Below are 23670 nucleotides of genomic sequence, written 5' to 3'. Positions count from 1 at the left end.
TGAGTTCAACGGACACGTTGGAGGTATGGCCCACAGACTATGGGAACTGTAAGATCTGGGCATGACACAGATGGTATGGAATTAGGGGTGGATAATGTCCTGGTTTCGTCAGGCATGGGGTTAATCTCCCCAGGAGCCGGCAGGGAGCAGGTATTCCATACCACGTGACCCATGCCCGAGCTATAAGAGGAGCTAGCCGGGGCGCGAGGAGAGGAGTTGCCACTCGGGGGTGGGCTGCGGCGGTGCGGGTCCGGTCGGTGCGCTTCGCGGCGGTACTGTAATCGCGTTTTCGTCTTTTCCTTTTGCTGTTCTGTTAAATTGCACTCTTTTAACCCACGAGTTTGGCCCTGTCATTTTCTTTTTCCACGACTGTGGGAGTTGTGCGAGTGGCTGCGTGGTTCTTTGTTGCTGGCTGAGGCCAAACCACGACAGCATTTAGAGCAGGGAACATATTTTATTATATATTTGGACAGAGCCCAGAAAAATAGGGCCTAATTTGGTTGTGGCTTTTAGGTGTGTCTGCAATATAAATGTTGTTATTATAATAATAAAGCATTATAGTATTGTAACATATTACCCTCTCCTTAGCGTGTGGTGAAGAGAAATACATATTTGGAAAGAACTTGTTTTCTGGGTTTTTTTTGCTATCAGTAACCATTAATTTACAGTAACCTTTGAAGCTGCAGATTATAGATTACAATTCTCTGTTGTTTAAAGGTACAGTTTACCTTTGTAAAACAATACCAATTCTCTCATTTCCCTCTAAAATCTAATGGTGGAGCAAGATACTGATGACTGGACAAGATGTTTTGTAGAGAGCAAACTGATCAAAGTCTCTGGCAAATGGATGCAGCAATAGCATCTTAAAGCATCTTGTTCACTGTAGTCTCATGGTTTAAAAAATATAAATTGAGGTACATTGCTCCTTGTTCTTGACAAGGAGTGATGGTTCCAAAATAAATCTAGACTATTGATTTAAGAGTAGGGCTCCTAGCATTTTCTATTACTCTAATAAAAGGTAACATTTTTGGTAGAATGTGAAGGTCTCTTGTCCTGGTTTCAGCTCGGAAAGAGTTAATTTTCTTTCTAGTGATTGCTGTGAAAGGAATGTCAATAATATCTATTGGTTTTAGTTGATGCTAAGTGATATTTACACTATTCAAGAACTTTTTTCAGCTTCCCATAGAAGTACAGACAGAATGAATGGCCAATGAAATATTCCATACCATAGATGTCATGCTCAGGGGGGTTAGTCGGGGGGCAGGAATCCGTGATCGCTGCTCAGGATCGTGTCAATTCACCGGGTGGTGAGAGTGACCCATGTCATTATTATTATTATTGTAATTTTTCCTTTTCTGTTGTTTCTGTTTTCCTTTTCTGTTTCCTTTTCTGTTTCTATTAAACTGTTTTTATCTCAACCCACCGGGGTTTTTTCCTCCCTTTCCCCTCTTTTTTTCCCTCTTTCCCCCCACCCTTCTTGGGGGGCGAAAAGGATGCAGGGGTGAGCGAACAGCTGTGTGGTTCTAGTTGCCGGCTGGGGTTAAACCACAACATCTCTCTATTTTCATTGGCTAAGACTAAGACCTCTATTTTTTTTTAAGTGATCCCTTCAATGAATTTATTTGACATGGTTTACCAATATTTCCAAACTCAGCCTGGAAAAGCCATCAGAATGATGCTAGGTTATGGGTCCTGAATGAAGCCATCAGCATGGATTAATAAACTGTGACAGCTGCCCAAAAGCTTTCATTCTTTTTATTTAAACATCAGATTGCAAGTCAAAATGCATTGTAATCTTTGTTAAAACTAGCCCAGCTAGCATGGCAAGAGTCAGAACAGACAACAGATAACAGTAGTCATTGTTAGGAAAAAAATCCAATCTGGAGCAGTAAATCTTAAGGACAGATGCAGCTACTCTTGGAGAGATACTGGAGATGGTTTAATGTAATAAATTCTCTTCACTTTGTAAAAACCTGCATAAAATGTATAATCTTGAACAAAGGTATATGGAATTCACTTTTTTCCCCAGTACATATCCTGTAAATTAATAATTAAAGTATTTTTCTCTCCTCTTTAAGATCTGTATAGATTTTGAGATTTTGCCTTGTAATTGAGAAACACTCTTTTACTATTCTTCTTAATCTAAAACTCATTTTCAAAACTTTGTCTGAAACTACTGATGTATACAGTCAATATTTTAAAATCAAAATTCAAATGTTTAGACAGATACAGTAGCACTAGACTTATCCATAGCAACACTGACTTTCTGTAATTTTCTGTTAGGTAGGAAAGTTTATCAGACTGCATAGCAAAATCCTTTCAGGCTAAGCAGTTATGCAAGTATAATTGAATATGAAAGAAATAATTCAAAGTCAAAATAGACTAGTCACTGGGAAATATTGGCTTTTAGAAAAGCCATTTATTAAGGCAACTTTTTTTCTATATGCTTGTATGATTCAGCTTATATCTGAAAGAATAAAGTTTTATCTTCTATACAAAATAACAGAGTTTAGGCTCTAGATCTATGTTACACATTTTCAGAGTCCATAACAGACCTAGAGTTTAACAGTCCTTTATGGAAAAGGGCTACAAAATTTAATAAAGATAAAACTAATATAGTTTTTACAGAAATTACTCAAAAAATATACAGAGAGTACGTAACAGGATTATTTTTTTTTTGATCTAGGCTATAGAATTTTATAGCAAGGATAAATGTTTTAATAAATTACATATATAAAATAATTGTTAAATAAATTCTGTAGGACACTCCATTAGGATGCAAATGTATTCTGAACTCATAACTTTCTTTTTGAACTCTTACAGTTGCTCATAAGGACTTTAATTTTCTAGTTCTTTCTTCCTGTAGTCTTCAAACAATAAATTATTTGTACTCACCCCCTTTTCAATGCTCCCTGTTTGGCAAAGAGTACCTTCAGCTGCTGGAATGCTGTTGGTAACACAGCGGTTACTTTTGCTGAGGCACCAGAGCTCTCTACACACTTCCTAGGAAAGAAGGCAGAAGTAAGTTGATCAGAATCACAGCCTAAAATTGCTTCCAGTCCTCATACACAAACGTATACACAAATTTGTTTTGAACAGAGACTATAAGAATTGGGCTGGAGAGATAAATCTATAGATGGTTGTGAAATACTCTGGAGCAATTTCAAAGGCACCATATTTTACCTAAGAATATACTGCAAAAAAAATCTGGAAGCATCAAATTGTCAATGACAAGAATATTTTCTATTTTTAAGTATTTTTGAAAATTGAAAAGATACTCAGACTTTTAAAATGATCTTATGATAGTAATTACTATTGCATTTTATTTAACAGCTGCTTGAAATCATACCCTACAAATAATTCTTGCATAGATTCTATGGCTGAACCTTGGTACAAAGAGCAAAAAGGAAAAGATAGTGAGAGTAAATAAAATTCATTAGGTCACCCCCAAAAATAATTCATTATTTCTCTGAGGAAATAAATATCTGGCACCTAGGCTATCTTTTCTATACATCTCAACAGGAACAGCTGTTAAGTTTTATGCTAAGATTAATGTTTCTTGATTATACTGCATATAGAAATGGATTTATTTATACAGTATTCACTAGCAGCTGCAGTAACAGTTCAACAATACAAACTTTTCTTGAATAATGCAAAATTATTTTCCAAGTTTAAAATAGGCTGGTGCCATTATGCAGGACTGATATTTACAGTGTATTTAGTTTCATGATTGGTAGAAACAAAATATCTTTTTAAAAATCCATTAAAAACATGCCATATTAGAATGGTCTGAAATGATGAGGCATGAGTACTGATGATTTCTGGACTTTGCATCTCATTTTTGAAAATTAGGTCTAAGCTATTTCATTATATTACTATGTACCAACTCCCATTTGGTGGGTGGCTCTATGAAACCTTGAGCAAGTCATGAAATAAACAGACATTCTTGAGCTACTTTTTAGGACAAATATTGCCACTTGTAAAAGCATACTTACAGCAAACCTTATTTTTCAAATTCAAATTTTTCATTGAAGAAATGCAAACAGTATAAATATTTACTTACTTAAATCTCTGAATAAAACACTTGCTTTTGCCACTAAACTGATAACATTTTCAGATTAAGATACACATTCACAAATAAACATATGGTTTAAAATATCAAACAGAACATACATCACAAAGATTCTTGAAAAATCTCTTTAACTAGATTACATATTTCACAATCATTGCTGTTAAAATCCAACACTAAATCAAATTCACATCAAAATCAACCATGAATCCAAACTTCAATCCAGTATTGATTTTAAAGTGAAAACCTAAAATTGGTTCCTTTCAGACACAGTATGAGGTGCTTCTATCATAACCTTGCCTTATAGACTTTTTCATCTAATTTACTTGCTCGTTTTGTTGAGCAAAATTAGTTTAATTTATTTGTTTACATTTCATGTGTGAAATGTAATTTCATTGGGACCAGTACTGTTCAATATCTTCATCAGTGACGTAGACAGTGTTATCGAGTGCGCCCTCAGCAAGTTTACTGATGACACCAAGCTGAGTGTTGCAGTTGACACGCCTGAGGGACGGGATGCCATCCAGAGGGACCTGGGCAAGCTCAAGAAGGAGGCCCGTGTGAACTTCATGAGGCTCAATAAGGCCAAGTGCAGGGTCCTGCACTTGGCTCGGGGCAACCCCTGGTATCAATACAGGCTGGGGGATGAAGGGATTGAGAGCAGCCCTGCCGAGAAGGACTTGGGGGTACTGGTGGATGGAAAGCTGCACATGAGCCAGTAATGTGCGCTTGCAGCCCAGAAAGCCAACCGTATCCTGGGCTGCATCAAAAGAAGCATGACCAGCAGGTTGAGGGAGGTGATTCTGCTCCTCTATTCTGCTAAGGTGAGACCCCACCTGAAGTACTGTGTCCAGCTCTGGAGCCCTCAGCACAGGAAAGACATGGACCTGTTGGAGTGGGTCCAGAGGAGGGCCACAAAAATGATCAGAGGGATGGAACACCTCTCCTATGAAGACAGGCTGAGAGAGCTGGGGTTGTTCAGCCTGGAGAAGAGAAAGCTCTGGAGAGACCTTATTGCAGCCTTTCAGTACTTAAAGGGGGCCTACAGGAAAGATGGGGACAGACTTTTTAGCATGGCCTGTTGCGATAGGACAAGGGGTAATGGTTTTAAACTAAAAGAGGGAAGATTTAGACTAGATATAAGGAAGAATTTTTTTACGATGAGGGTGGTGAAACACTGGAACAGGTTGCCCAGAGAGGTGGTAGATGCCCCATCCCTGGAAACATTCAAGGTCAGGTTGGATGGAGCTCTGAGCAACCTGATCTAGTTGATGATGTCCCTGCTCATTGCAGGGGAGGTTGGACTAGATGATCTTTAAAGGTCCCTTACAAACCCAAACTGTTCTTTAAATCTATGAAAAGTGTCAGACTGTGATGATTATGCTTCTGACTATGCTTATTTTGCATCTGATCAAGTTCATATGTTTAAATTAATAGTTGTGCTGATTTTGTGAAGTTTGGTTCAGTGTTCTGAAAAGCCAAAAATTCAACTGCATTAAGAAACAAAGATTTCAACTATTCCAATATAGAGAGAAGCAAGAAATCAGATCTGGATAACAGTCTGGAATTTGAAAACATCTATATTTCATGGTGATTTGAATCCAGAATTCTGGTTTGTGCTCCAGGGCTTACTTGCAGAATTTCACTTTTGATATGCCTACACAAGTACACCATCTATAAACATAAAAGGGGAAGTAATAATTAAAACATTTCATTGCCAGTCTAACGTATCCACAAATGAGAGTATTTAACAATTTACTTCCAATAGGAAATACATTCTTTCTGTATGTTCAGGCTTCATTGTGGCACTAGACTCCTCCAAATTCACTGAACTAACATCTCCCAGACATCATAATTCCAATCAAATAATCAGCTGAACTGTGTGAATTAATGGATACAGCAGTCCAAATCTATTTTAGTCATTCATCTGCTTGCAGGATGATACTAAGCACGTCAGATCACCTCCATACTCCATAAAATGAGAAAAATAGTTTCCTTCTTCCTAAATTGCTTTGGGAGATGAAAAAGCACTACATCAAAAATAGATATTATGACTGATATAGTCTGGTAGTCCTTATTCAGACCTTAATCTCAGCAGGAGTTCGCTTCAGTAAATCCATAAAGACAAAACGAAAGGAATGTAAAATTACTATGGGCTGTATCATACTATTAATATTTGAGCAAAAAACTCTGCTTAAATCAGAAAGGAGTTCTGAGACAGACATACGATATCCCAAAATCAACAGAATATTTCCTTATGGAAAACTATGCGAAACAGAGAACTTATTAACGAAAATAACACAATGTAGAAATAATTTTTATTAAAACCAAGAAGTGAATGTATTTTTGTAAATTCCTTTAAACATAGCCACACTTATTTTAAAAGTTTATTTTCCCCTGCTGCTTTGCATTTAAAAGAGTAGAATTTGAAGTACATTCTCCATCAGCCTGTACATGAAATGAAAAATAGCATTAATAGTCATTTGAAAACAAATAAGTTATCTAAAAAGAAGTGGAAAATCCATCTCTGCTCTTATTTCATTAAATGAAAATGGAATTATACCAGATGGCTATGTCTTCTTTAGTTTCAGCTGATTTTGGAAAATTAACACAGAAATTCTTCTAAGGTGCATAAAGCTTTCTATTCTCCAGCTCAACCCTATACCTGGTGCTACCTTAGTTTCAGTTATTGATTTGAGATGTTTCCTTATTAACACCATCCTATCAGTAACATCTCTAAGCAGCTGTTTTTAATAAGCCAGCCTTTAAAACATATGAGGAACTGCCCTGGAAAGACAAGGCCCAAAATCACTAGTAGAAAGTATACTGCTTTTTGTCACACACTCACACACACTAACACACACACACACACACACACACACACACACACACACACACACACACACACACACACACGCATGCACACCCACACCCACACCCAAACATAAGGTGACCCTTTATGTTAGCCTTTTCTTCATTGGTGGACATCGGATGAAGCTAACATATCTTTTGCCAACATTAAATTTGTGTGAATAATTTACTGAAACTAAGAGAAAGAAGCATAATCTGAAAATAAATCAATGACCTCAAAGTCAGCCTCCAAGTGTGTGGATTTAATAATTATTAATTTGTAAAGCAGACAAGGGAAAGTGTTTTAAAAATCCAGGAAACATAAACTGAAGCTGAGGCCTTTCACAAGATCAAGACAAGATAGATGACAACCTGTAACGGTGTATCTTAGGGCTCCATGACTTCAGTTTGGAATTCGGATGCTTGTATTTGCAGTAAATTAAACAAAGCTGAACCCATCTAGAGAAAAAAAACAGCAAATCAAATTATCTTGCTTTTGCCTAAGTGTTATCAATGATGGAGCCTCTTTCTGTTGTGTCATGCAGAGTTACATATAGGCATTTCAAATTATGTAACATCTAAGCATCCTATATCATAATCATCATAAATGGTAACAATACAGCACGATGAAAACTCAGCAATATGAGCAAAGATCAAATTGCTGTGCTGTTCTTAATGTATTCAACACTAACAAAAGCCTCCAACAAAAGGTAGCAGTTTGGCCCATAATCAAAAAATAATAATAATACGGGAAATACATCCACAATGCATATTAAAGCATGATAATTTGGGAAACTTTGTCATAAAATTTTAAAATGTTAATTAGGATTTTATGTTACTTCAGCATGTTTCATCTATAATATGCTGCACCTCTTGATGAGCATTTGCTAAAATATAGCATAAAAACAACTAACTTGAATTGTAACTTACAATTCCGATCTGAAAAGCATTAACCTAGAGTATTTTCAGCCTCATTGCTGAAATCCTGATGGCAACATGATTAAAACTAGAAGGTTGATTATAATTATGGGTGAACTTCAGAAGGTTCAAAGTTTAGTTCAGATAAGCACCCAAAACTAACCATTTTAGTGCTCCACTACCAAATGCTCATTAAGTGGTGCAGCATGTTATGAATCACAACATGCTAAAAGAATGTGAAATAGAAACTGAAGCTTAGGTCATATATTTGTATTATGTTACCAGCATTCTTTCCTAAATATTGGGTGCTTATGTGAACTTTATAGAATCTACAGAAGCCCCACAAGGTCAATCACCTCCAAGCAGCATCTTCCCTTTCAAACCCATGCAATCTATCCCATCTTTATTCCAACCGCATTCCAGTATCTGGAATCTCATTATTGCTTCTAGAATTATCTAATGCACTGATGCTTTGATCACTTGTATTTTTAAACAACTTTCATAAGATCCATGTACATTTGTGTTATGTCTATGTCTCTTGTGAGAGAGAAAAAAAAGAGAGAGAGAAAGAGAGAAAGGGAAAGTGGGACTGAAGACAAGACAGTCCTAGGAAAGAAGAAAGGGGACTATGGTGTAATAAGTAATTTAGCAAAAGAATTTTGCTTCGGCTAAAATGGATGTGTGCTTGCTATGGCTTCAGCTAAGATGGGTGTGTGCTTGCTATGGCTTCAGCTAAGATAGGTATGTGCTTGCTATGCGTTTGGAAAAGGGATAGTGTTAGATAGGATATTAGATGAAAGCAACAGTTGAAAGTACCAGACCGTTGCGAAACAAAGGGTGCTGTAGTTAGCTATGATAACCACAGGAGTGTAAAGAATAAAGGAGCCACAAGGACATGGTGATAAAGACTTCAAGCCTCCCCCCGATAACCACCAAGAAGACCCCTGAGGAAGCATATTGCCTGCGCCACTAGAAAGGAGGGGGCATGTTTGGGGATGGGTTGCATTCCAAGAACTCATTGACAATGTAATGGAGGGTGGGTTGCATTCCAAGAACTCATTGACTATGTAATTGGGGGTGGGTTGCGTTCCGAAAACTCATTGATTATGCGAATTGTTTTTCGAAGAAAAATCATGAATAAGTATAAGGAATATGAAATAAAACCAAGCGTTTGTAAAGGGGAAAATGAGCCACAGGAGGAGAAATCCCCTGTGTAACTCCCAGCGCTATAATAAATATTCTTTGCTCCACCGAATTTGCCCCGACTAAAATTCAATATAGTGAGAGCGTTTCTCACAATGGGAACTTGTTAAACAGGATACAAAAAGGATTTAAAACCACTTTAAGATTCAGAAAGAGGAAAACTTCTGGGATTTCCCTTGGCTATACACCTCCTAATCATACAAAAAAAGGGAACAAAATTCACCTTAAGAATAAAGCTGAAAGCGTTTCAAATGTTCTTAATTACAAGATGATCCTGTAAGTCATTGCACAAGAAAAGCTCAAAACTTTAATCATTCTAAATGCAAAAGGCCTGCACAATAGGTATGAGAGCTTTTGCACTTGACAGGCAAGACCTCATGAAATAAAAAATAATGGAAAAGTTGATAAAAATGAGAGTATAACACCAGGATCTTCAATTCCTCTCTTTGCCCACACATACTCTTAACACCAGTTTGTGAGCAACATAATATAAATCAGTCTGATCAAACTACTTATGCTCTGCTAACAAAGACCAAGTATAAAGTGACTTAACCATGGTATGAAGTATGAAGCCAGGGAAAAAAAAGTCACTTTTTAGTGAGTTACTAAGTACTATGTACAGATTCAATTGAATGCACAATCCCAGTCATAGTATCAAAGGGTGAGGGAACAGAAGGAAACCGGTAGTTCTGGTGCAAAGATACACACCAGTGGCTTCTCTGCCTTTCCTTTTTGAAAAAACAGCTTTCAGAATCTGCTTTCACCTTCCTATAAAAGCCCCACATCAAGCTAAACACCTCTATTTAACTGGAGTAAATCACATCACTGTTTCATTAAAACAATGACAGTTTAATTCACTGACATTAAAATTTGCATCACCTGATTACAAGGGTCAATTGTAATTCAGGATATTCTAAGAAATATTATAGAACTGTTGTGTATAGCAATTTGTTTACTCTCCTGGATTTAAAAGTTAGCTGAGCAGATGCTGTTTTGTTTTGTTCATTTCTAATTCAGTTACACCACTCTGTCTCTGAACTGGCATGTGGGAAACTAGGAAGCAGTGAAGGTATGACAACTTCAAGTCATTCTCACAAATTGTGAGTAAAAACTGGTATTTGAGTTTTAAGCTATTTTTGTTGGCAAACTGGAGACGTTAATTGCAAATATAAGACCATGACAAAGAAGAGAGCTACCTGTCATCAGCTAAAATACATTACCTGATGTGTTAAACTCTAGTGTGAAATACGAATAGATTGGGTCTGCTGATTTCAGTGAAGCCATGTATGCAAAGGAAAGGAAACTTTGTCCCCTTATCCCTCTACTCAAAGTATTTACTGACACCAATGATGGTTTTGCATTTTAATGCAAAAAAAAATACCATATAATTGTTAGGCACTATCTCTGAAATCCATGCTAGCTGCCAACAGCTTCACAGATCATAAAATGCACCATAGCAATATCAATCATATGCATAAAGCACGACGAGTATTAACTGCTATTGAAATGTCTGAGGTTTTAGTCTCTGTCCTAAAAATGTTGGGATCAGCTCTATAGCAAAGCATTATTTTGAACCACAAAATCTGTAACTTACACTCGGGCATATTCCAGGTATTATTTAAACTCATAAACCAGGGAAATTCAAAATCAAGACTGGAATTCTTTCCTGAGTTAATCTAGAGACAGCCAACTGCCAACCGTTATTAGGCAGATGTTCAAAGGTTAAGGAGGTAAGGAGACAATGAAAAAAGTTCTCCTTATACCCACCTAAATAAAAGGTTTCTGAACTTTCAGGGGAACTGACACACAAATAGAGCAGAGAAGAACTGGGCCACACCTGAAAATCGGCAGAGAATTCACACTGCATCATCCTAGATGATGTAGCATATCTCGTACCTACATAAAAGAACAGGAACTAACACTGTCCCTAATAAGTTCAAAATCTCCCACTGCAGTGAATCCAGTAAGATACTTGAAAACATGTATTGCCTTTAAGAAAAAGCTATGCATCAGTATTATATGGTGACATTTCCACCATTACAATTTGGCTCACTGGAAGTCATAAATTTAACGTTCTCCTGAATTTGAAAGTGTACCCTAAAAATGAAATATTTTTAAGTATCTTGAGACATTGCTTCTCAATTCCTTGTTCAGAGTATCTCTTTCTTCACTTAAATTCTTTAAAATTGCCCCTTTATCAGAGATGGTGGAAAGTATAGTATAAAGAATAATGCACATGTGACATTAGAAGGATCACTGTCTTCTTGCAAATATGTAGTCTTAGTATTTTAGCTCAAAGACCTAAAGCATCTCTTTGAATTCTTGTCCAACTTAATGTGCTGAATGATATAGGGAAATCTGACAAATAGCCACAATGCTTTTGCTGGAACAGTTTTGTCCATAAGTGACTAAAAAGTTTAATTAGGTCTAGTACTCACAACAGTATCAGTACAACTACCAAAGAGATCTTTTCAAGGTCAAATTGGCTCCTTGTCAGTAAACACACACACACACAGAAAGGCAGATCCTTGCAGTCCCTTTAGTACTTTAGTTCTGATGCCTTAATCATTCAAACACTGCTCCAGGTATTTAACTTCAAGTTCATAAGTGAAAAAGGCTTCATGTACTTAAATGTGAAAAATTCTTTGCAGGATTAGGACCTAATTTATTGATTAAAAGCAACAGTTTAAAATATACATACAGAGGGAATGGATGAGGAAATATGGGAGAAAAGGCAATGAATACAGATGAACATCGAAGCTAGTTGGTTGAAACAGGTATTTTTTCTAAAGATTAATAAGGCATCAGGACAGAATTCCAAAGCAGAAAGAACATGAAGATTTTCAAAGTTACTTTAAAAACACCAACTATCTTGACAGCTATATCAGAGCCCAAAGAAGACATGTAATTTTTTTGTCTTTGATTTGAGTTTGACTGTTTCTCTTGTCATATCTGGCCATCACAATTCAGTAAAGAACATGAGCAAGAGAAAAAGGCAAGCAATTCTCTCTGAGATTTCCCTTTGTTTTAGAATTTATTTACTTCTGGGTCACTAAATCCCACGTTGGAAAACCTGCTCTATCCCTTTTTTACCAGGCACTTCAAATAAAAAGTGCTGAAAGAAGTGCTAGAAAGGAGTTAGTATACGAATTAGGTCCCCCGTCAATTAGGGATTTTTACCATTTTTCCATTCATGTGTCTGTTAGAATAAGATCAATGAACTACTAATGGCATCTTCATGTGTATAGTACATCAAAAAGGAACATCCAAAACACTGACTGTTTACTTTTGATATTGAAAGTGTAGAACAGAGTATTCAACTTAAATTTTCATGGTATTTAGATCTAGTTCCGCTACTCAGTTCTAAAACCCCTTTCATATACTAATAGGTCTTTCTTGTGTGGATAATTTCCATCTGCACTATCAGCTTGCAAAGATTTTTTTTTTCCTTTCAAAATTATCACTTGAAATCTCTATGATCATAATCATCATGATGGCATTTTCAGAGCATTATGGCCATGGGAGATAATATTTTTAAATGTAGACATTATTTTAAATGCATATAATTTCTTAGAGTGGATATTACCAGAGTTATACAATAATCTGTTATATAAATATATACAGTCAGAATCTTATTATTAAAAATAGGGTGGTTTTGTCAGAAACACTTGTAAGTCATGCTCACACTGATGGCACACTGATGGAATACAATACACTATATCAATTCAGAGGACTGGTAATGTCACATGAAGACTTAACTTCCTTTAACTGTTGCCTCAATTAAATGTCAACCTCTTTTTTGTAGCTATAAGGGAATCCCAACAAAAATTTTAAAACAAAAAGCAAGCAGAACACATAAAGGCAAGATTATCTACATCTTCATTACTTCCAACTGTTTGCATTTTAGAAACTGGTTTAAGAACAGAAGTGTACTGTGCAGCATGATCATCGCAGCAATGATTGCATAGATTAACAGTTTGAAGAGAAAAGAAAACAAACAAAAAAACCCATCCCACATACATGTGGAAAAGCTAGGTTTTGCACATTATTAACTTTCCAGTTTAATTTAAAATGCAGTATATCTCCAGAGGCTGTGCTATACATCATGAATTAAATACCTACAGATTTCTTTAGTCTGAAAATAAAGAGCGTGCATGGTGTGAATTTGTAAGAAAAAAGAAAAAAAAAAGGGGAGTATGCCTTGGATGTAGTGACAGGAAACAGTGCCCTTAAAGAACAGTAGTGGGAAGTGAGAACTTAAAGAGGAACAATAAAGTAAAGGCCAAAAGAGGTTTGATGATGGATCAGGAATAGAAGATCCAGTGAGCTAGTCAGCCAACTACATACAGCTTTTAAATCCTTTGCACAATGCGATCTGTCAAAGAGGCATGCCAAGAATAATATTGTATTTATCACTACAAGAATAGTAAAAATGGACTTTCTTTGTAGCTAGCCTTTAGAGAAGTGTATAGAGTAAATTCAATGATGTTTACATTGTTTTATTTGAATAATCTAATAATTAAAATATTATTAAAACTATATATTTTTAAACCACTAGATATGTTTTAAAGGTTTATTTAATTTAGTCTCAGTTGATTATTTGATGACAACCACAGCAGAATGCATTGTTTTACTACGTATTTTGGGCTGCAAGATTTTAAGTAATATTTATAAATTTATTGCATAATGGCCTAAATGTGCAGGTTTTTATTTATACTGTAAATTTCTTTGCCTTAAATACTGCACACTGGTATTGCAGCCAAAGCTTTTGATAGTACGTAGCTATTCAGTATTCTATTCAGCTATCTTCATGTTCCTCTGTTCCCATAACCAATTATTCTTCTTTTCAAAGAGAGATCTGAACAATGTGAGAAACAATAAACTCAATGCCAGCAAAAAAAAACCAAAAAACCCCAAACAGACCTGACAAATCAATACAAGTACAAAAGTAACTTCAAATTGTAGCTTTAAATTGAAAAGTTAAAGCCAACACAACAGATTTCATGTTTCAAGATTAATACAACAACATGAGCCTGATCTCATTTAACTGAAATCAGGGAAAATTCTGTAGTGCACTTTACAAGGAGCAGGATCAAGTGTTCTGGGCTTCTTTTTCTCCCTAAAATTAAAGAATGCTTCTCCAGCTCATTGTAACCTACACATTTTGGTGTACAGTGACTCAAGCAAAAGATGCAGCATAAGGATTAAAATGTACCCTTTGCTTACATATGATGGCACCGGACAGTATGCTATCAGAAATCTGTAACCCACTACTGCATCTAACTAAAGATTTATGTTATAAAGGAATATATACAAATGACTAAGCAGAACACTCAGCATAAGGATTAAGACTTCTTACCCCATATTTACATTGGCGAGATGTTGCTCCATACTGGAAGCGACACTGTTCATCAGCATCATACACCTGACCTGGGGCCACAGCTGGATAAAGAAATTCACGCTTGGGAGGCTCATTATCAAGGCAAGTACCACGGCCTGAACTGTTCAACATAAAGGACCAAAGGAATTAGGAATTCTACTGACTGTAAATCACAGTAACGATATCATGTATCTAGTTCTTACTTTAAACAGCACTGGGTGTGAAACAAATATGATTGCAGTAAACAAACAGTAAGATGGTACACCCATAGCAAAGACAAAAAATAATTAGAGGGAATTAAGAGATTAAAATAATTTCATTATTTTCCCCAACATTGGACACTTTTAAGATTCAGCTGGACAGGGTGCTGGGCCATCTTGTCGAGACCATGCTTTTACCAAGAAAAGTTGGACCAGATGATCCTTGATGTCCCTTCCAACCTGGTATTCTATTATATTAAAAAAATGCTTATTTTAGATAGTGAAATACATTTCATATATTATCCCTTTAAAAAGCACAATAACTTCTGAGCCCCACAAGACTGATTTTCATTTTTGTTTTAAGATTCCTATTTGCTTTCACTGAAGAATAGCTACATTTGGTCATAGAATAAAAAATAAACAAATTAAACAATTAAATTTACAATTCTTAATGACCCTTCTGATTCTTCAAAAAGCTAAGTACAATCTTATAGATATGAACAGCTCAACTGGTTTATATAAAATTAAAAAACATTTAAATTTCAACATGACTAAATGTTTATAGGATTAGGACCTTAACATACAAAATAGTTACAGTGGTAAAAATTCTCATGGATCTTCAAATTTACCTATACTTGGGTGAGTGACAAAATTTGTATGGGTCCAATGATCTTTTCTATTGTATTAATAATCTTTATTCTTCAAAAATTCATGTTAAAACTAAGATCATAATCTTTGAAGACTTGAATATTCTCTTCTTTTCACTGTTTTGTTTGGTGGGATTTTTGTTTTTTTGTTCAAAATATGCCCATATTCAACCACAATATTTTAGTGTAGTAGAACAAATAACAAAGAAAGCCAAAGGCACACAGAGTTCTTCTGTTTAGAAAACTTTGTAATTTGCTAAATATAATCAATTTTATTTAGTCAGTGTGCATATAAAAGAGGACAGATGTTTTTTTAGTTTAATTCCACATGTGAGGATTTTTAAAGAATTCTTATGCCAACACTTTACATTTTTTTCTGACATTCCTACAAATTTTTCCAGCCCTTTTTTTTTCAAAATCTTTTCCATGCACCTTGCCAAGGGAACATAATTTCAGAAGTGAATGTTCTACACTGTTTCTTGGAGATCTCCAATTTTCTATACTTTTTATTTGTAGATAAAAAAGAGCAAAAAAGCCCATTTTAACTATACATTTTATGTTCTCATTTTAACCCTATTTTATTCATTTCAAAGCCTTTGGAAAAACAAAGAAACAAACAACTGCTAACCATTTCAGAAGAATGCAAACAGCAACTAAGGCAATAAGCAGGTAAATACAGGAAAAAATATGATACTCAGTTACTAATCTAAATGAATTTAATGTGATTCACCTGCACGTAACACCACCCCACCCCCACCCCCAATTCAGTTGAAATCTACCTTTAAAATATCACATGTGTGGTTCTGGTATTAAAAAAAAAAGTACTTGCCCCTTTATTCCAGTTTTATTTATTGCAAGCATATATATTTTCTAGTAGCAGAAGCTGGGAAACTATCCTACGTTCTTTTGAATCTAAATATTTCAGTGTCGTATTTTGTGTGTATGAGAAGTACATGTTAATAATTCCAATATGGAAATAACTCAAATGCAATCTGATCTTTCTATATTGCTTGGATCAAACTGCAGATAGGAAATTTGCTTAAACGAGCAGTGGGAAGTTTACCATTTGACATCAGCTTGAGCTCATACTGCATATGATGGGAATATTTCCATATATTCCAATAGTGTACAGGTTGATCTGTAAACTATGATCCTGGAAACAGACAGCCAAGGGCACAGCATTTAAAAACTCTTATTACCTTTGATGACTCTCTCTATAGGCATATGGACCCCTGAACAGATTGGATTACAGAATCAGATCTAAATCTTTAAGTGCACCGAACCTGTAAATTAAAGTCTGTACCTACTCTACAAGACATATAATTGCACAAATGTAAGTCAAAATCCTTGTAGCAAATACAAAACTATGCCTGTTCTGCTCTAATGACAGGATTTTCATCATAATTCAGTCAATCTTTAACATAAAGCTTGACACACAACAACTATTATGTGCTAGAAGGAAAGTTTTCACCAGGAAAAAAATGGATTTCCTTGGCCATTTCGAAGCCTATGCTGAGAGGTCATCCTTCTTGGGAGTTCTGAATAATCTATTAGAAATACATAGCTTTGCTTTGTATTTATTCCACCCTTAAAGCCATATTCATCCTCTATCCGGCCTTCCCGCAAAATAAATTGTTTTCCCAACTAGTGTCTGACTGAATTGATACCTTCCAACTGATATTTAATGGCTGTTCCTCAGTACCATCAGTCTGGAAAATTTGGTTTTGGGTGTAGTTTTTAGAAAGTCATGAGAAAGAGGAGGGTGAAGCTGAGGCTCAACTTTGAATATCACCAGGATGACTTCTTTTTCAAAAATCTTCTGCCTGATGAGAAAGGACAGTGTGGTATCTACACTACAAAATGGCACACAGTGCAAAACTCCTGTAGCCGGTGACCCAAGTGAGTAAATTGGTAAATCCACATGAATCTACCTTACCATATAATACTATGAACACTTAATGAGGTTCTAGCCGAATGCATTCCAGCTGCATTATCTTGGTGCGATGACAAGCCTGCACAAACCTATATCCAGATCCAAGCCGATAAATTTAAAAGGTGATGTGTCATACAGACTCATGGCCTCAGCTTTCCGCTTGGGTATTTGCATTTCATCCCATCATGCTCTATCCTTCTATTAGACATAGCTAAATGAATCTTAAAATAGCCATACTCACTAAGCACAGAAAAAAACACTTATCCTCCTTGTTTGTGGTCTAGTGGGTCCTGTCCCAGCTGTTTTCCCATTCTTGAGGAAAAATGGCAAGAAAAGGGGCAAAGTCTAATCTATCTGGAATAAACATCTGCAGACACAGATAACAGCCTCTAAAGCTCTAAATCAGCATCTTCATCATCTGTTTCTAAGTTGTGAAGAAGCATTAGAAATAAAAATGGAATCATTTTTCCTGTCTGAATGCAGACTGTTCTGCTATTTATAGGAGCAGTCAGGGAATTGCTACCACACGAAACTCTGAATTTTTCTTTGCTTCTTGTTCACTGATCATTGCCTGCAACAGAAAAGCCTCTGCTCTTAAAGCTGTTCTGCCTCAAGGAAAGGTGTGAATGGGTAAAAAAGAAGTGATCTAGGCTTCTGACAGCTGTCCTTCAGGTACCTGTGTAACTCTATCTTAACAGCTTCCTGCTGCCATTGAGGAGATATCATGAAAAACTGGGGAGAAGACTAGAAACGAGAAAAAAAACTACAGTTTTACAGACTATTCTACTTTGTGAAATAATAAAACAATTATTTTAAGAAAAAAGTATCAATTCATTTATAGAATATTAGAACCACAAAAAAATAAGAAGCATGGATTTATAATGAACAGATCATGTTTGAGAAATCTGATATTTTTAATGATAGATTGCAAAATTAGTAGATGAAGAAGTTATCTTTGGCTCTTAGTATGTTATTTAACACAGTATCCTATACAATTGGAAAATCTATTCATAATTGCAATGTGTAGAAGAATGTTTATCCAAGGTGGCTTTGAAAAAAATAACATCTACATTCTAGGTTACAATAATATAGCTAAAATATTATAAAAGATAATTTATTATTGGAGCTGCTATTTCTAGGGGAATTTTTACTTAGCTCAAATATCACCTAGTATCTTCAGTCATGATTTTTTATGAAATTCACAGATGGTAGTAATTCAAGTAGAGTTGCAAACACTGGCAATGATAAAGAAGTATCTCAAAGAACCTGAAGAGATTAGAACTACGGGAATAGATTCACCAGAGTACTATTCTGGTTTTATGCTAATATAACTACAATTTCAGTGGCATTCCCCAGACTTAAAAATGAAACTTAATAGTGAATCAAGCCTGGGGAATGGAAATGAATAATGGAAATGCTAAAAGTAAAAAATAAAATTAATAAAAACATTTAAACATAAAATAGATGAGGCACAGGCTAAACATTTTTTAACTGACAGTAAAAAATTGAAAGATCACAGCATACATATCAAGTAACGAAACGAGAAAGTTTGTTCAGACTGAAATTTAAAACTGTGCGGGAACTTTGTGAACAAATATTAAGGTCTATTACATTTGCAAACAGCATAATACAAGCCACAGGATTTTAGCCCATTTCTTTCTTAAAAGCCATAAATAAGAAATGACTGCTTAGCTACCTGTGGAATTACATCTTCATCAATAGACAACTTATTTTCAGGACAATTATGAGTTCAAAATGGAGTTCAGAAGAGAGCAACAAGTAGAAGTAAGATGAGACAGAGAAGAGCAGAACTGAAACAGTAAGAAACAAACCCCCAAATGTTACAAGAAAATACCTGAACTGTAAGCTGACAGTCAGAACTACCAAGCTGCAAAATAATCTCTCAGAAGAGATGTGAAAACCCTATTCTTTGTCATAGTTAATACTAGGTTGCATGAGATATTACAAAGACTACTAATGGGAACAGTGTTGAATTAACAGAAATGATTGGCAATGATGAAACAAGTCTAGCCAGTATTTTTTTTTAATAATGCTAGGGTTAAATGAATACATATATCTCTCTCCTGAAAAAAATCAACGTATATTGTGAGAAACCTGTATCACACATACATGTAGGATGACTTATTCAGTGTGCTTTAGTTTAGACACTCATCTTAAACACTCAAGTACATAAAATCGGGTGGGTGCATAGTTCACTGGGGTGATACAAAATGTCTTAACCTGATACAGAAACTGAGAAGTATTTTCCTCTGAACAGTACCTAACACCAACATGAAATGTCTGTCTGCCCACTGACTATAGGGAGCTCAAAAACCTCTTCAGAACAATTCAGTGCTCCTGTACATTGTGTGGGAAGCTACATTTGAACCAATCTAAAGAAAGTTTATTGGTCTGGATGGGTTCCTTCAGGTAAGATTCAGAATACCTTATTCTGAGGTTAGATCCCTGAAAGAGGAGGAGAAGCCCATTTTGTTCTTAGTAGTCTAGTGGTTAGACCACTTGACTGGTTTAAGTTCATCTCCTAAAACACAGTGTCTGAATTATTGAACAACCTTTATTTCTAAAAGGAACGATTGCACTGATGACACTGAACCTACCATCCAACTGCCATTTGCTCCCATAAAGCCCATCTTACACACATCAAAAATCTTACAAAATCCTGTTATTAACATGTTCTCAGTGAACTAACAGTTCTGTGTGTCTTCCACAACTTAAAACACATGCAAAGGCTTCATTATGTATCATGTATACCAATGTATATTGATATGAGCACATTTTTGAGACTAACATATTTTGACTTTTAATTTTTTCATACAGAAGTAAAATCCAGGTAGCAATCTATTTCTGGATAAAAATCACCACAAAAGTATAGGTGTGGAATGATTACTAAAAATGATTGATAATACAGCGTTGGTCACACATTAAGGAAAGGTATAAAATCAAAAGGCTCCTAGGGTAAAATACAGCCGCAGCTGGTATGTGAAGAATCCGCTACATCTGTGACTCCCTGTACACTATTGCTTGCAAAGCAACACGGGGAGTGGAGTGGAGTGGAGACTCCAAGGCCAAACCCCATGATAATCCAGCAAACATGGGAACAAGATGGCACCACGGAAGAAAAACAGTGTGAATGATGGGACAGAGTGGAGACACTGCAGATAAAACCCTGTGATAAACTGGGGACTTGGGGACCAAATAGAGCCCTGGAAGGTCTTATAGAACTGATAAACTGTCTACTTGTTACCCTGAGCCAACAATCTGTCACTTTTTTGACAAAATGCTGTCCTTTAGTGAACTTTGCTCATTATAATGTCATTATAATACCAAAACACATAATGAAAGTATTTATGACTAGAGTCACTCAAACTCCACCTTGAAGATAAAAAATAGTATATAAATAGCACAAGAAAAGGGGGATGTGAGGGAAGACACCATCGTGGACTTCTGGGACCAGTCGACAGGCTGAGCCTCTCTTCCCCCCCATAAGGACGCTTGTGGGTAAGATTCAAACACTTGGCTATACCAAGTGCTTCCCCGGGAAACTTAGAAATCTCTATATAGAGTGGTTTTATAACTTAGGCATTTGTAACCGAGCTATATTGCTAGCATCTTTAGTATTTGCACGTGCTTTGCAGACAGTCCCTATCACTGGCAATCCAAAAGAACTTGTGTATCTGTTGTTTAAATAAACTGCACTGTGTAGGCAGCGAGTCGTTTGGGTTTTCTCATTGAACGTGACCAAAGCGAGGCCGTGTTAGTTCATGAGTACGACTGGGCTGAAGGTGCAGTCTGCTATTAGTGTATCCAGAACCATAACAGTTTAATATATTAAACGCGCCTGGACTGACAGTCAACAATAGGTTAGCACAATTTTAAGGTATTAATATAAAGATCTATGCCATCTTCTCCTATGATCTTTATATTCTTGCTAAAGGTACCAAAGAACATTGATTAAAAAAACCCCACAAGAATGCATTAAAAAATCAGGAGAACGAAATGTACAAGGAACAGGGCTAGAACCTTGTTCCTTTCATTCGATTCCATCACGTTATGTATGTATTAAAAAAAAATACTTCCCATCATTCATAGACAAATTTGCCCCTTCTGTATAATGTTTTAAATAGATTAAAAATGAGAACTGTAAGGTGGGGGAATGGAGCAGAAGAAGCTTTTGCCATTACATAGGAAAAGGACTCTACAATATAAAAGCCTTAAGTAACTTGCTATACTTCTATCTGTTCATTCTAAAAATGTAAACCAGAACAGGTCACTATCTCTCTACTGTTTATTCTGAAAGGTGTGCAGTTTTGTAACAAATAATGATTTTTCTTGAGAGATTACTTACTCTAAAAAACTGGTGATGTAATCCCGACTGCAGGCTGACCAAGAGAAAGGGTTGGTGTTTGCTGTAATATGAGCTGCCATTAGCTTTGCTGCTTCATGACCTTTGGTCCCACAGGAATTTCCAATTCCATCATGATTCATACCAAAACTGCCCAAAAGAGGAGGAGAGAAACTGCCCATTATTCTTCTGCAGCATCGGACATCTCTTAAAACTTAACATGATTTTTACAGAAATCATGCTCAGACCTAAAAGAACATACTTAGTACAGAGAAGTTTAAGTGGAGAATCAGGATCACTTAAGTTCTGTTTAGCTTATTCAGATCTCAGAATACTGCGCAACTACGTATCTTTTTTTTTTCACAGACTTTTGAAAGCATCTTTCTTATTTTCTAAAGCTTTTAAAGAAAATTTAACAATATTCTTGCAAGATAAATACAGAGCACTCAGTCCTTATTTGGGTAGTGTACCTGGATGAGGAATACACATTGTGGCATTGACACTTGGATTAGTAAACAGGGACAAACAGGGAGTAGGTGCTGTTGCTGTAACAGTACAGTATAGGCACACAGTAGCCAATGAGAGTTCAAGCAGAACATGGGGTTTGCAATTCCCAGGGCCATGCTGTATGCATGCTCCCTCTGTGTATCCACTCACAGGGTGAGTTGGAGCCCTTCTATTAGCACTCTCCTTTGTCATGGAACTTCAGAATGAAGGAGACTAAAAATCAGCAGAAAATACAGTAAGAAACCTCTAGGTGGCACTTGGCCAACAGAGATTTCCATACAACAAATTAATTACCTTTCAGCAAAGATGATATGACTCTGGAAAAAGACATACGGCAAAAAAATCCTTGTGCCCTAGAAATCCTGTGCTACTGAAAGACACCCCTGGAGCTATAGATGGCCAACATAACCATCAAATTAAACCTAGAAATTAACTCATAGAAAATGTATTTGAAAAGACTTTAATTATATGCCTAAAACTATCTTTAATTAAATTATTACTGTTATTCCTAAACAGTCAACAACATATACCTGACTGGACTGATATAAATTAAGCACTTGAAGAGAATATGCACAACAATGACCTTTCTTAATAGTATACACTTTTTTAAAACTCCATTTTCTTACTCTGCCTTTGATTAATTTCCTCTCAGTCACTTGGTGGGGGAAACTTATTTCTTTAAATATTAACCTTTGGCCAAGTTAGTTCCTCCTTCCCAAACATGGCACAAGGCTTGTGAAATCAGAGGGATGGGTAGTGAGATACTTAGGAGCCTTTGTGATCATGGGACAAAGTAATCAAAGGGAATGCCATAACTGAGCTTCTGCATACCCAAAGCAGTGAAATTGTCACTTCTTTATGTGTCATGTAAGAGGTCAGTCGTTGGAGACTTCTCTATTACAAATGCTAAAAAGTCTGACTCCCCGATTTCTTACTCATCATTCAGGAATACACTCCATTTTGATTTTCTAGAAACTTTTAGGACTGACTGCTAGAAGATATGGTGATAGATGAGAAGTTGGCCATTTATCTACTAACAAAAGGATTTCATACCACTTTATTTACTGAAAACAGTGACAATGCTGTTACATCAATCTGAACATACTGCTCCAGAATGTGGTATAAAAATACAAGACTTTCATGTGACTGAGCTTCAAACAGGGTACTGTTTCACCTCTTCAGCTGATCATAACAAACTAAAAGCACGAGGTATTGCTAACCACTACTCCCAAACCCCATTAATTGCATGGATATAAGAAAAGGAACATCAGTGAATGATGAATGTTCCATCATGTTGGGGAAGGACTTCATCATCAAAAAAGCATCACTTCCATGCCTATAGGATGTCTCCCTGTGGAATACCTACTCTGTAGCAATGTCTGCATGTATCTAGTTTAGTCTCATAAATGCAAAGTCATGTGCTATATTATACATGGGAAAGGTCTGACTGAAATCTTAGATTATTATATCATCAAATGAAGAATATCCTCAGCATATAAAAAATAAAGATTTAAAAATACTCATCTGAGCAACTTATGTACTACAATGAAACTTTCAGACCAGTGTTAATTATTATGAGTCTTCAATATTGATGTATATT

The 23670-nt window shown here is 35.9% G+C and overlaps 1 protein-coding gene across 1 annotated transcript in view; it reads right to left on the bottom strand.

Annotated features, from left to right (window-relative positions):
* The window catches only part of LOC104287393 (A disintegrin and metalloproteinase with thrombospondin motifs 6-like), a 160151-nt gene that overhangs the window by 64129 nt on the left and 72352 nt on the right, over nt 1-23670 (bottom strand). The window contains exons 9-11 of the mRNA XM_009886090.1: nt 21567-21713; nt 14400-14541; nt 2896-3003 (exon numbers count right to left, since the gene is read on the bottom strand). Coding sequence (XP_009884392.1) covers nt 2896-3003; nt 14400-14541; nt 21567-21713 — 397 coding nt within the window. The remainder of the gene's footprint in view (nt 1-2895; nt 3004-14399; nt 14542-21566; nt 21714-23670) is intronic.

Source organism: Charadrius vociferus, unplaced genomic scaffold, assembly GCF_000708025.1.
Source record: "Charadrius vociferus isolate BGI_N301 unplaced genomic scaffold, ASM70802v2 scaffold675, whole genome shotgun sequence".
Taxonomy (NCBI): domain Eukaryota; kingdom Metazoa; phylum Chordata; class Aves; order Charadriiformes; family Charadriidae; genus Charadrius; species Charadrius vociferus.
The sequence above is the reverse complement of the archived record's forward strand: the minus strand, read 5'-3'. Positions and strand labels throughout refer to the sequence as shown.